Genomic DNA, 14,132 nt, shown 5'->3' with positions numbered 1-14,132 from the left:
AACTAAGGTCTCTTCTTCTTTGGAAGGTGGATTAGATAGCCTGGCACTTAATACAGTGGAGGCTCTGGAGTCCATCACCACTTACTCGTGACTTGGAATTGACAAAGTTCCTCAGCCTCTCTGTGTCTTGGTTTCTTCCTCTGTTAAGTGGGACAACAATCATGACTACATCATGGAGTTGTGGTGAGGCTAAAGTAACATGCTCAGTGCCTGGATTAAGAGTGCAGCATGCCATTGTTCTATTATTATTATTCTATTTTGTTTTTCCTCTTATACCTCCTCACTGAAAATGTTTTCCAGTTGAATTGTGTCCCTTGCTCTGTTAGATTAGCAGAGAACTTGAAAGGGAGTAAAACTAAAGAATCCGCTATACACACAGGATTCAGGATGTCTGCTTTGGGTCATGTCTCCGATTTTCAAAGTTTTTTTCTTTTTAATATTTTATTTATTTATTTATTTGAGAGAGAGAAAGAGACAGATACAGAGAATGGGCACACCAGGGCCTAGCCAAGGCAAACAAGCTCCAGACGCATGTGCCTCCTTGTGCATCTGGCTTAAGTGGGTCCTGGGGAATCGAACTGGGGTCCTTAGGCTTTGGAGGCAAGAACCTTAACCATTAAGCCATTTCCCCAGCCCTCAAAGGTCTTTTTGAGAAGCATTCTCTGTTAACTTTCTCTCTCTCTTTTGTTTTTGTTTTACGTGGCAGAGTCTCACTCTAGCTCAAGCTGACCTGTAATTCACTCTGTAGTGGCCTGAAACTCATGGTGATCCTCCTACCTCTACCTCTCTCTGGAGTGCTGGGATTAAAGGCATGCACCACCACACCTGGCATGCATTCTCTTTTAGAAACAAGTGAACATAGACGTGGTTAATGAAAACACAAACACAAATATAATTTAATCCTGAATCACATTTATAGATGACAAGTAATGTAGGAATCTAACTTTATTTTGCTAACACTGGCTACTGTTTTAATCACTGAGAGGTAATACCATTTGGGGTGCTATTGTGAGAGTGAGCTCTTATGATACAAATAGAAATGCTTAGGCATTATCTGGCATATCATATTAGAATTCGTGGAAGCAAGTTTAAAGAAAACTAAGTATGATGACACCATTTTTATTATTGTTAGCATGGTTTACTACTATTATATAGTTCAAGGTGGCCCAAATAGGGAGCTCAGGAATGCTTTGAAAGAAATATCAGGGAGGCTTAAATGTTTTAGTTGATGATCTCCCAATAAGTTTCCATTTTTATTATATCTTGCTACCTAAACCAGCTGGTCAGGCTCATCCAGTGGCCTCCTTCATCCCAGGACTGTGCCCTGCACATTCATGAGCCTAAGTATAATGAGAGGGGCTCCAGGTTCCTCTTTTCTCTCCTTCAGGGTCTCCACTGTAAAATGAATTATGGAGAAATGGCTTGGCTGTCATAAAAAAGAGAGAGCTGAGCTACATCATGTGGGATTGATTTTCAGGGTCCAAAAACTGGTGTTTGGGTTAAAATGAACCTTCTGGGATTGGACAGATGGCTCAGCAGTTAAAGGTGCTTACTTGCAAAGCCTGACAGCCTGGGCTTAATTCCCCAGTACCCACATAAAGCCAGATGCACAAAGTGGTGCATGTATCTGGAATTCATTTGCAGTGGCAGGAGGCCCTGGTGTACCCATTTTTTCCCCTCTCTGCTTGTGAATATAAATTAAAAAAAAACATTTAAATGAACCTTCTACAGCTCCAACATACTTTTCTGCTTGCTTTGAACCTTATGTGAGAGATGCATACATAGTGGGTTGTGTGGCTAGCCAAAGGTCATATGCTTTACAGAAACTGATTCCTTGATGTTACCAAGTTTTCTAACTTGTATATTAACAAAATAATCTTCATTTCATCATTTACATTTACTTTTATTTTATTTATTAACTTGAGATGGGGGAGGGAGAGGGGGAGGATGGAGAGGGAGAAAAAATGAGTGTGCCAGGACCTCCCACCACTGCAAATGAACTCTAGATGCATGTGCCACCTTGTATTTCTGGATTAATGTGGTTCCTGGGGAATGGAACCTGGGTCCTTTGGCTTTGTAGGCAAGTGCCTTAGCTGCTGAGCCATCTCTCCAGCCCTCATTTTTTTCTATCCTTTTCATTTCCTATTTCTAGAGCTTTCTCTGCAAGACATAGGAATATGTTGGAAGAGTGTGATAGATTCTTAAATCTCCACCAAGAAGGGGTAATTAAAACGTGTGTGCGTGTGTGTGTGCGTGCATATTTATGACACATTGCCAGAAGCCCTAGAATGTCGAACACCAGGAAGGAACCATAATGCAATCTATGGACTCTTTAAGTGACAATTGTGTGTCAGTGTGAGTTCATCAGCGTTGACAAAGGTACCTATTTGGAGGGGGCCGAGCTATGCAGCTATGGTATCTTGTTCCTCCCTGTCAATTTTGCTGCGGATATAAAGGTGCTCTATAAATAATCCTTTTTTTTTTTTCCCCCTAAAAAATTCTTGACCTCACTACTGACTCTGAGCGTTTTAAGCATGCACAGAAGATATTCTTGCGAAATTCAAGGCAGGGCAACAGGAGGAAGCGCCGGGTACCAGGGAGACCTGTGGGTGCTCAGGTGCTCCAGGAACGCGTCCTGTCCCCTCGACATCCGTGCCTGGGAGGTGACTGTGCCCTCGCTGGTCCCGGATGCCAAGCCTGCGCACACACGGAGGGGGGAAAAAAAGAAAAAGAAAAACAAACAAAACACCAAGGACAGCTTATTTCTTTCCTTATTACGCGATCGCTCCCGCTCCTCCCGCCACCGCCCACTCTCGACACTCGGCTGACGTCGCCGTCACCTCCCACCCGAGCCCCCGCAGCAGCCGGCCGGCGGGCGGGCGACGGCGCGCCGCAGGAGCCAGCGCGCATGCGCGCCCGCCCCGAGCATGCTCAGTAGCGCGCGCGGCGCCGGGGAGCTGCGCCGAGCGGCGGCGAGCGACGCGGAGCTGTCGGCCGAGGCCCGGCGAGCGACAGGAAGTGCAGCGGCGCCCGAGCGCGGCGGCGGCGGCGGAACCCGGGGCGGCGGAAGGGGCTCGGCGGAACCCGGCGCCCCTCGGAAGCCGGATCCCCAGGCGGGCAGCATGGAGCACCACCAGCTGGGCACGGGCCGCTACCAGGTGGTGAGTTTCCATGGCGGGAACCCTCGGACCAGCCCTGGGGCGGCGGGGCTTGCGGGACGACGGGGCCGGCGGGCTGACGGCGGCTCCTCGCCCTTCCCGGTGGGACTCGGCCTCACCTCCACCCACACCTCCCCTCCCCCCGTTCTTCCCTCGTTCCCCCCTCCGCCACCACCATGTCGCACCACGTCCCCCTGAGCACGTCACCCCAAAACTTGTCACTCCATCATTTCCGTGTCGCCTGACTCACTCACCCCCGAGACAGTCCACGGTCGTCTGAAAATGGGGCTGAGTCCACATTACCTGGACAGGAGAGGTGTTAGCACAAAATGATCTTCATCTCATCGTTAAAAAAATTTATTTTTATTAATTTGAGAGGGAGGGGGGGTAGAGGGAGGTATGCAAGCCAGGTAGTGTGGGTGGGATGCAGCTTTGATTATTAAAAAATAAATTAGCATTAAGACTTGTGCAACTGTAGAGAAGTGCTGATTGATGTTGCCTCTGTTCCATTTAACCTTGTGATTTTGTGTCCTTTTCAGTTATGTTTCTTTCCTTCCTTCCTTCTTTCTTTCTTTTTTTTTTTTTTTTGCCATTAAAAATGATCCCAGGGCCTTTGCAATGCTAAACTCACACAGGCAACAGTGGTTTCCTGCACTAGATTGAGGCCTGTCAAGGTTCCTTCGTGGAATGGGCTGGGACTGTCTGAGCCCCACTCCTTCCAGAGGAGCTGCGGCCAGGTAATGGTTGCTGGGGGATGGGAGTCCACGTTTCTGAAGTGGTGTAGCCACCCATAAGTTAACCTGCTGTCCACTGAAGAATCCCCCACCAAGGCTCAGGCAGGCAACCTTTGTGGTAACTCAGTGGGCCACGAGGAGAAAAAACCAAAAAAGTCGAAAGTAGGAAGGGGATTAGTCAGGAGGAGTGGCAGGGGATAAGAGAGATAATTGGGGGGGGGGTGAATATAATCAAAATAACATCATACATGTATGACATTATCAAAAATAAAGTTTAAGCCGGGCGTGGTGGCGCACGCCTTTAATCCCAGCACTCGGGAGGCAGAGGTAGGAGGATCGCCGTGAGTTCGAGGCCACCCTGAGACTACATAGTGAATTCCAGGTCAGCCTGAGCCAGAGTGAGACCCTACCTTGAAAAACCAAAAAAAAAAAAAAAAAAAAAAAAAAGTTTAAAATTCAGATGTCCGAAAAAAACGACTCCCCATTTGTATGTGGTTTGGCAATAGGTGAAACGATTTGTAAGGTAAAAATTTTGATATTCGGGCTGCAGATACAGCTTAGCCGTTAAGGCACTTGCTTGTAAAACCTGATGACCCAGGTTTGATTCTCCAGCACCCACGTAAGGCAAATTGACTAGGTGGTCCATGCATCTGGAGTTCATGTGCAGTGGCTAGTGGCCCTGGTGTACCCATTCTGTCTGTATGTGCCTCCTCCCCCTCAAATAAATAAACAAAATATTGGGAAAAAGTGATATTTTAAAAATTAGTTCAATACTTTTATTTAATTTATTTTTGTTTTTTTTGTTTTTATTTATTTGACAAAGAGGGAGAGAGAGAGAGAGAGAGAGAGAGAGAGAGAGAGGGTGGGAGGGAGGGAGAATGGGCGCACCAAGGCCTCCAGCCACTGCAAACAAACTCCAGATGCTTGCACCCCCTTGTGCATCTGGCTAATGTGGGTCCTGGGGAACTGAACCTGGGTCCTTTGGCTTTGCAGGCAAATGCCTTAACCACTAAGCCATCTCTCCAGTCCTATTTATTTATTTAACAACATTTATTATTTGAAAGAGACGGAGACAGAGTGGGTACGCCTTAACCACTGAGCCATCTCTCCAGTCCTCGTTTAATTCATTCATCACAAGACTTTACCACTTAATATTATAAACTTCTGTAACTATGTTTAAATGAGTGAAACATGACTTGTTTTTTCGTTCTTCTTCTTTTATTTATTTATTTTTGTGTTTTTTAAGGTAGGGTTTTGCTCTAGCTCAGGCTGACCTGGAATTCACTCTATGGTCTCAGGCTGGCCTCAAACTCACAGCGATCCTCCTACCTCTGCCTCCTGAGTGCTGGGATTAAAGGTGTGTGCTACCATGCCCGGCTTGTCCTGTATTTTCTTTGCCAATTTTTCCTACCTTATTTTTCCTTTATATATTAATTATAGAGGTGTCATTGGAGATGGTAATTGTAAATCTTTTAAGCAGCAATAGTTGACTATTTTGTTGCAGCTAGATAACATGTTCACTTACAAACTTTCAGATAGTTTATAGTTTAACCTATTTACTGAGGGAGAGTAGAACTCTGATGGTGCAGTTTATTTTAGTTTATAAAATTTGATACTAGTACCAGATTTCACTTTACATACCTATTTGCATATGTGTTGTGATTCAACAAGCTTTGCACCTTGTGCATTTTTGGCAAATATGAAGGATTTTGAAAGATAGGAGCCGATCCGTATGTATGTATATATGTGTGTATATATATAAATTTTTTCATTTTTCTATGTGGTACAAGTTTGTGATACTTCCATTGCCATCTGTTTTACATCCTGTTACTTGGTTCAAATTATTACTTTTCTGAAAATTTATCACTATTTTCATATGGCTTAGAAAAAATGGTTGCCTGAATATAGAAGGTGTTTTTCGAGTTGTCAGTTTATACATTTTGGGGACTTAAAAAAATTTTTTTTGTGTGTGTGTTAGCAATATAACACAAAGATAAATATTGAATAATATTATCAATGTTACTCATTTCATTTTTCTTCTTTCCTGTCCCTGTTTATTTCTCACTGATATGAGCTGATTTGAATTCTTTGGACACTTCTGCTTATTGGTCTCTACCACGATAAAACAGATGTCACTATTCAAAACCATCTTTTTAACTCATGTAGTCGCTCCTTAAAAATAATTTATTATGATATTTTCTTTGCTTTCAACAGCTACAATTAATTGAGACTGGTTTTTAAAATCTCTCCAAACAAAAGTTGGAATTTGCTCTTTCAGGGTTAATCTCTAAAATTTCTTTCAAGATAAGCAGGCAATATCACATTTGAAAATTTTTTCCCCTTCCATACTCAAGCTGTGTCCCTATATAGACTTTGAATGGGGGGAGGATTCCATGAGAGCAGAGGGCAGAAATCAAACATTCTAAAGATAATACTCCCTGTAGGTCTGCTCCCAGTTTGTTTTCCTTGTAAGGAGAGTATTAGAGAATTTTGGTACAATTTAAAGTTGTATTTTAATTTCTTTCTTTCTTTTTCTTTTTTTTTTTTTTTGGTTTTTCTAGGTAGGATTTCACTCTAGCTCAGGCTGACCTGGGATTTACTATATAATCTCAGGGTGGCTTTGAACTCACGGTGATCCTCCTACCTCTGCCTCCGAGTGCTGGGATTAAAGGCGTGCGCCACCACGCCTGGCTTTAATTTCTTTTATTTGTGCAATTACATAGTAATTTCATCTTTCTAGAATAACTCTTGGTCCTGTTGAGAATGGGCTCATAATTATATCTAGTCTAGGTACATGGCATAGAAACGCTGCGTGTAACTTCCAAGTAGACTGTAGCTGGCTACCAATCTGCATCTCTGGCTTATATGATGAACATGACTTTTTTGTTGTTGTTTTTATTTTTATTTATTTATTTAGTGTTTTGAGGCAGGGTCTTATTGTAGCCCAGGCTGACCTGGAATTTACTCTGTAGCTCCAGGCTGTCCTTGGATTCATGATGATCCTCCTACCTCAGCCTCTTCTGTGCTGGGATTAAAGATGTTTGTGACCACACCCAGCTTTGAACATGACTATTTTCTGGCTGCTTTTGGCTCGGATGTCTTGTTAACTTTGGAATGATTAATAAACAGTTTTGTGCGTTAAAAGATGATTAAGTCAAGAAGGTAGGCAGACATATCTAGGGATTTATTATTTTTAAGAGTTAAAATTCAGCTCTGTACTGGTGGTGCCTAAGACCCAAATTACTTATTAACTAATGTGCATACTTAACCTAGAAATTGCCTTTTTTGGTTTTGTTTTCTTATTTATTTATTTATGGGGTGGGGGTGTGCAGAGTTTCTTGCTGTTTTGCTGGTACAGATGAATGTCAGATGCTTGTAAGTTGCTTTTTTTCTTTTTTAAAAATATGGCATGAAAGCCGGGCGTGGTGGCGCACGCCTTTAATCCCAGCACTCCGGAGGCAGAGGTAGGAGGATCGCCGTGAGTTCGAGGCCACCCTGAGGCTACATAGTGAATTCCAGGTCAGCCTGAGCCAGAGTGAGACCCTACCTCAAAAAAAAAAAAAAAAAAAAATATGGCATGCTTCTGAATTTGCGTTCCATTCTTGCCCAGGGGCCATGCTGTTCTTCTCTCTATCTTGGCACATGTGCTACCTGGTAAACACTATGAAGCAGGTTTTCTATGGAACATGATTGAAGTATTTATACTGTAGAGATCTGAGTTCTTTGCTGTAGTATTTGAAGAATTAGTGTTGCCCTTGACAGATCAGCTGGGTAAGGAAGCTGGACAGTTAATGGTAACGACGAGCTCTTGGGGCTTGGGATGCAGCTCCGTGGCTGAGCTGTTGCCCAGCAAGTGTGAGGGCAAAGCTCTGATTTCATCCCCAGCAACGCAAAAGTGAAAACAAAACAGGTTTTAACACCATCTGGGCTTATATTTAGGTTGCTCTCTGTGTAGTACTTGAGACCTCAGCTTAGTAACTTCACATCGTAAAGCCTCAGTGGCCTCAACTAGTGCCACCTCATAAAGATTATTGTAAGAATTACATACTCTACGTAAAATATGGAGGCTGACACATGACTCTGTTTACAAGCTAGTGAGCTAGTCTTAATATTTCATGGTTGCTGGCAGAAAACAGGAGACTCCCATGTCAGAGACAAATGGCATTACTCATAGCTCACTATGCAACATGAAGAGCAGAATATTTGAGTAGGTTTTCCTTGTTACCAAGTTCTAGAGGTTAATGAGCATTCAGATGTACATGAGCAATGGGTTTGTATCACAGCCCAGGAACCCAGGGCCAAAGATGTAGCACTTGTTTTTTTCTTTTTCTCTTTCCTTCCTTCCTTCCTTCCTTCCTTCCTTCCTTCCTTCCTTCCTTCCTTCCTTCCTGTCTCTCTGTCTCTCTCTCTCTCTCTCTCTCTCTCTCTTTCTTTTTCTTGAAGCAGCCAATGCTAGCTAACAGCAAACCTGCTAGTTTGTTTCTCCCTGGGAAGGCAGATCTTGCGTTTGCCGTACTCTTTGTATAACATGCAACATCAGGGTAGATCAGTCGTCAGGAAATGGAAACTCTGCCTAGGACAGCATAGTCAGCAAAAATGCGTAGCCATGACTACAGGCCTAGGCTGAGCCTTACCTGGTGGTTATGGGTGAATTTTCAGAGAAGACATTTGTTTTCATTTGCCATCTTAACAAAATGTTGTAGCCTTTTATGTAATTCCCTAGTTATCTATCACCTTATCTTCTTGGCCTCCTGATTCTCCTGACCCTCATTTATTGCTTTGGAATTATCAATATACTTACCTGGCTTATGCTCTTACCACATCTTTTACATAACCAAGCTTGCCTAGTTGCATAATCTAATTCGTTTCAGTTCTTGTCTTGCTTAAGTTCTTTATATGGACCCTGAGCTTTGCCCTTGAAACTCCTTCCTTATTTTATTTTATCTCTGTGTGTGTGGTGTGCGTACTCGCTGTGCCCATGCTGAGCCCCATGTGCTTGCTGAGGTGGGGTGCACTCATCCGCAGTGGCTGGAGCAGAATGTTGGGAGTCTGTCCTGTCACTCTTCTGCCTGTTCTTATTGAGCTGGAGTCTTACCAGTTCCTCCTTACTAACAAGCTTCCTACCTCTTGATATCTCTGGTGTTTCTTCTGTGTATGAACTCTTTGTACCTACTGTCCTTTAAATGTTGGTGCTTTCTATGTCATGAAATAGTTACCACTGTCTCCTCTTTTCCAGCTGTCCTTCAGTTTATTGTTAGATGGCATGAGTCATATTTTTTAAATAGAAATTTGATTTTTATTTATTTGCTTAAAATCTTTATTGATTTCTTACTAAATCCTTACCCCACAATTGATAACATTCAGTACTAATACATTCAGATATACAAAAAGCTGGAGGCTGGACAGGTGGCTCAGTAGTTAAAGGCACTTGCTTGCAAAGCGTGCCGGCGCAGGTTTGATTCTCCAGTATCCCCCAGGTGTCTGGATTTCATATATACAGGCAAGAGGCCCTGGTGCACCCATTCTCTCTTTCTTGCCATCTCTCTCTTTTGCAAATAATTAAAAAATATTTTTAATGGCTTATTATTATACTTCTCAAGGTAGGTCTCACTCTAGCCCAGGCTGACTGTGTAGTCTCAGGGTGGCCTCAAATTCACAGCAATCCTCCTGCCTCTGTCTCCCAAATGCTGGGATTAAAGGCATGCACCACCATGCTCAGCCTTAATGGCTTATTTTGTATATTTTATTTATTTGAGAGATAGAGAAAGAAGGAGAAAGAGAAAGGGAGAGAGAGAAATTGCACACCAGGGCCAGTACAATGAACTCCAGACACGTGCCACCTTGTGCATCTGGCTTACATGGGTACTGGGGAATCAAACCCTGGGCCCTTTGGCTTTATAGGCAAGTGCCTAAGCCATCTCTTCAGCCCATAAAAATATTTTTTTAAAGTTGGAAGAATTATACAGTTAACTCCTTATAGCTTCTACAAAATTGTAGAGTCTACAGTTTACAGGTCGTTACATTTGCTTTTATGTTTATCTTCAATCCATTTCACATATTATTTGCTATTTCCATGTGTGCGCATGAATGATGCTTTCCTTAAAGGAGCTTCGTGGTTCTCTGAGTAAATGTTTATTTTAATCTTTCAAATAAACTTTTAAACAACTGTAGTAGAGAAAATTCACGATCAGATTTTTGTGTAGTTCCCGAAGCTGTACAACTTGCAAATAGTAGTACATCAGTACTCTGATGTGTTGTTTACCACGTTATAGACAGCTTGAGGACCAGTATCCTGTTCATTTGTGTTGCCAGAATAAGTTGTTTTGAAGTGGACCACAGATTAAAATTTCTATTGCTATCTCTCGCTCTCTCTCTCTCTCTTTTTTTTTTTTTTTTGAGGTAGGGTCTTGCTCTGGCCCAGGCTGACTTGGAATTCGAATTCACGATGTCTCAGGCTGCACTTGAACTCACGGCAATTCTCCTACCTCTGCCTCCCAGAGTGCTGGGACTAAAGGCATGCACCACCACGCCTGGCTTCTGTTGCTTTTTCTGTGCATGTAATAACAACTATAAATGCATCATTGATTTGAATCATTGTTCTCTTTTTTCTTGGAGCAAAGCAAAAGTCGATTTTTTAGGAGTTAGTGACAAGGACTCCAGAGAGTGGGAGGGATCCTCAAGAGAGAGGGTTACCACTGAGTTGCCTGGTCTCCCCCCGCCCCCCGTTTTTTTAACTTTTATTTTTTTAGGTAGGGTTTCACTCTAGTCCAGTCTGACCTGGAATTCACTAATCTTTGCCTTTTTTGTGACTCAGGAGAACTGGCTAGAGATGAAACAATCCTTACTGAGATTGTCTGGTCTCCTTTTGCAGATTTTGAGATCAATGGAGTCTCTCCAGGCTCTTGTCAGGCTTGGCTTAGGGCCTAGAAGACCGGACAGTCAACAGTTATTTACTAAAACAAGCTGGTGGCTCTCAAGTTTATTGTCTTGTGACCTGCAAGGAATGTTGAGTATAGGTATGGTAGACAAGCGTGCTAGACAGTGTTTATAGGAAAAACAGTGAAAAACAGGAAAGCTCCTGAGCTGGGAGGGGTCCTAAGTTACTAGTCCTTCAAACTATCCAAATGGATAAATTATTTCAGTACACTTTAGCAATGCTGAATCAGATGCTGAATTGGCTTTAGTACCTCACTACCTGCCACACTCTATTCTAGGTGCTGGTAAGTAAAGCACTGCAGTATTTGTCCTCATGGCCCTTGCTCTGGTGGAGAGGAGGAAAACAAATACGCATAACTTCAGATCATAATTGATTTCCAGAATATGGACAGTAAATGTTTTCTCAATGAAGTAGAAATAATGATAATCACTTGGATTATATAAAAAAAATGCTGAGAACACTTCTAAATATTCTACCCATATTGGCACATTTAATCCTCAGAATACCTTAGATGTTATAGTCTTTATTTTACAAATGAAAAGCACAAATACAAAGAAATTAAAGGCTCAGTGTGATGGAGCTGATATTAGACTTTGGTTCTTTAAGTATATTTGTTGCTGTTCAAGGAAATGCTTAGAACCTCAGCATGTTACTGGCTTTCAGGATTCCATAACCTGGTTAGCATAGTGCTCAACTGCCTGGGTTGAAAGGTTCCAAAGGGCTCACTTCCTTGGCTGGCAGTTAATGTTTACTGTAGTGTGGGAGCTCCGCTGGGATTGTTGACAGGAATGTCCCAGTTCTCTTGGTGCACTCCCCGTGTCATCTTCATGTGTTCTCCTAGTATGTCCATGGCTTTGCATAGCATAAGAGGTAGAGGAGGAGGTCATTTTTCTTGAGCTCTGGGCCTAAAAGTTCAGGATGCCAGCCATTTCTCCTATATCCTTTTTGTCAAAAATTTTGGAACACCAGCTGTGGTGGTTTGAGTCAGGTGTCCCCCATATACTTAGGTGTTCTGAATGCTAGGTTCCCAGCTGATGGAGATTTGGGAATTAACGCCTCCTGGAGGGAGTGTATTGTTGGGGGTGGGCTTATGGGTATTATAGCCAGTTTCTCCATGCCAGTGTTTGGCACACCCTCCTGTTGCTGTGGTCCACCTTATGTTGGCCAGGGGGTGATGTCCACCCTCTGCTTATGCCATCGTTTTCCCCTGCCATCGTGGAGCTTCCTCTCGAGCATGTAAGCCAAAATAAATTTCTTTTTCCCAGAAGCTGCTCTTGGTTGGGTGATTTCTAACAGCAATGCAAACCGGACTGCAACACCAGCCCAGATGCAAAAGAAGGGAATCAGCTGTCACTTTATCTCACTCAGCTCATGCTGGCCTTGAACTTGAGGCAGTTCTCATGACCGAGCCTCCTGAGTGCTGGCATTATAGGCGTGAGCCACCATGCTTGGTTAAACTACATTTCTCATTGGGAGAGAGGGATGCACTTACATGGAGGAAGGATATTTATGCTGGCCTGGTTATTTTTGACTCAGTTTGATTCCTTAGTATATGCTTGGACTCTCCATCCTCTCTAAAGGTTTAACAGTCAGGCTGAGATTTGACTGGAATAAGATTTAGTTCTAGTTGATGACGATTGCAAGTATGATCATGGCTTGGGGTAGAAATGAGTTTGCTTTAAGAAATTGGAAAAAAAAAGCTGTATGGCTTGTGTGAGATGAAGGGGATGGATGAGACAAAACAGAATAACTTGTATGCTGAGTTTGATAGGAAAGGAGAACTCTAATTTATGCCTGCAGATTATCTACTTTTTTATTTTTAAAGAATTTTAAAAAAATATTTATTTATTTGGAAGGAAAGAGAGAGAGAGAGGATGGACACACACCAGGGCCTCTAGCACCTGCAAATGAACTCCAGATGCACGAGCTACTTTGTGCATCTGGCTTTACATGAGTATTGGGGAAGTGAACCTGGGTCCTTAAGTTTTTCAGGCAAGCACCTTAACCGCTGAGCCATCTCTACAGCTCTAATTATTTTTTGAGATAGGGTCTCATGTAGCCCAGGCTGGCCTGGAACTCACCCTGTTGCCAAGGATGACCTTGAACTTCTGATCCATTTGCCTCTGCTTCCTGAGTGCTGGGATTATGGGTGTATGCTACCACACCTGGTTTATGCGGTACTGGGGATTAAACCAAGGGCCTCACATATGTTGGGTAAGAATTTACTATTTCTAGCTCTGCTGTTCATAGTTTGGTTTCTTGAAAGCAGTTAGGTCCGGCTACCCAATTCACAAGATCCAAGGTCATAAGAAAATGTGAGACTTTGGTCTGAAGGGTATGGGGATTGATCTCCCTGTAATTTGTCCCAGTGTGTGACAGAAAGACCTCTAAGGTCCAAGGGATTCAGCTGAATCAGCAGTCAGTTGGCTCCTCTAATTTGCTGACTGTGTCAAGGTGATATCAGCTTGAGAGAGAGATGGCTACTGCCGTGTGCCTGCTTACAGGGCGAAGATGGGAGTCAAACAAGGGTGCAGCTGACTACTAACCCTTCCTGGGAAGATAGCTGGTTATGAGCTGCTATTGCAAGTCAGTCATCTGAGTCACTGTATAAAACCCAGATTCAAAGAGAAGATCAAGGATTTTGAGACAGTGACCACAGAGTGTTAAACCCCAGTCACTGCTGGGTGGGTGGTATACCCTATAATCCTAGCATAGGAGAAGGTGTGGCAGGAAGATCATAATCTCCAGGCCAGTTATATACCGAGTCTCTGAAGAACAGAAACATAGCCAGGCACGGTGGCTCACACCTTGAATCCCAGCACTCGGAGGTTGAGGTTGGAGGACTGGTATGAGTTGAGGCCACCCTGGGTTACAGAGTAGTTTCAAGTTAGCCTGGGCTCAAGGGAGACCTTGCCACAAAACACTCCCCCCCCCAAAAAAAAATACAAATAAAATCCCCTCAATCCCAGGGCCTTTTACAGTAGGGTTACTGCAGTGAACATGTGCCTATACAAAAGGCTCTGAAAGCAGTCTCACTGAGATGGCGGTAGTAATGACCAGAATTCAAAGCTCATTCTGTAAAGGGCTAGAGAGTAAATATGTTGGGCTTTGCAGGTCATGTGATTTCTTTTACAGCTGCTCTAAGCTGTGCTTATACTGCAGTAGTATATGTACCAAATAGGAAAATGAATGTTCCTGCGTTTCAGTAAGCTTTATTACAAACCCGATGATTTGGCCTTCTGGCTGCAGTTTGCTAACTCTCATGTCAGTGATATAGCAGTACAGTCTTGTAGACTGGTTGAA

At 43.2% G+C, this 14,132-nt stretch overlaps 1 protein-coding gene and 1 pseudogene across 1 annotated transcript in view; one reads left to right on the top strand and one right to left on the bottom strand.

The window, feature by feature from the left end:
* Positions 1-2,177: 2,177 nt before the first annotated feature.
* Ndfip2 (Nedd4 family interacting protein 2) overlaps positions 2,178-14,132 on the top strand; it is a 75,836-nt gene continuing 63,881 nt past the window's right edge. The window contains exons 1-2 of the mRNA XM_045146023.1: positions 2,178-2,222; positions 2,853-3,161. Coding sequence (XP_045001958.1) covers positions 2,178-2,222; positions 2,853-3,161 — 354 coding nt within the window. The remainder of the gene's footprint in view (positions 2,223-2,852; positions 3,162-14,132) is intronic.
* Positions 7,459-7,554, bottom strand: LOC123459745 (annotated as a pseudogene).

This window comes from Jaculus jaculus, chromosome 3 (genome assembly GCF_020740685.1).
Source record: "Jaculus jaculus isolate mJacJac1 chromosome 3, mJacJac1.mat.Y.cur, whole genome shotgun sequence".
Taxonomy (NCBI): domain Eukaryota; kingdom Metazoa; phylum Chordata; class Mammalia; order Rodentia; family Dipodidae; genus Jaculus; species Jaculus jaculus.
This window is presented reverse-complemented; position numbering and strand designations above follow the sequence as displayed.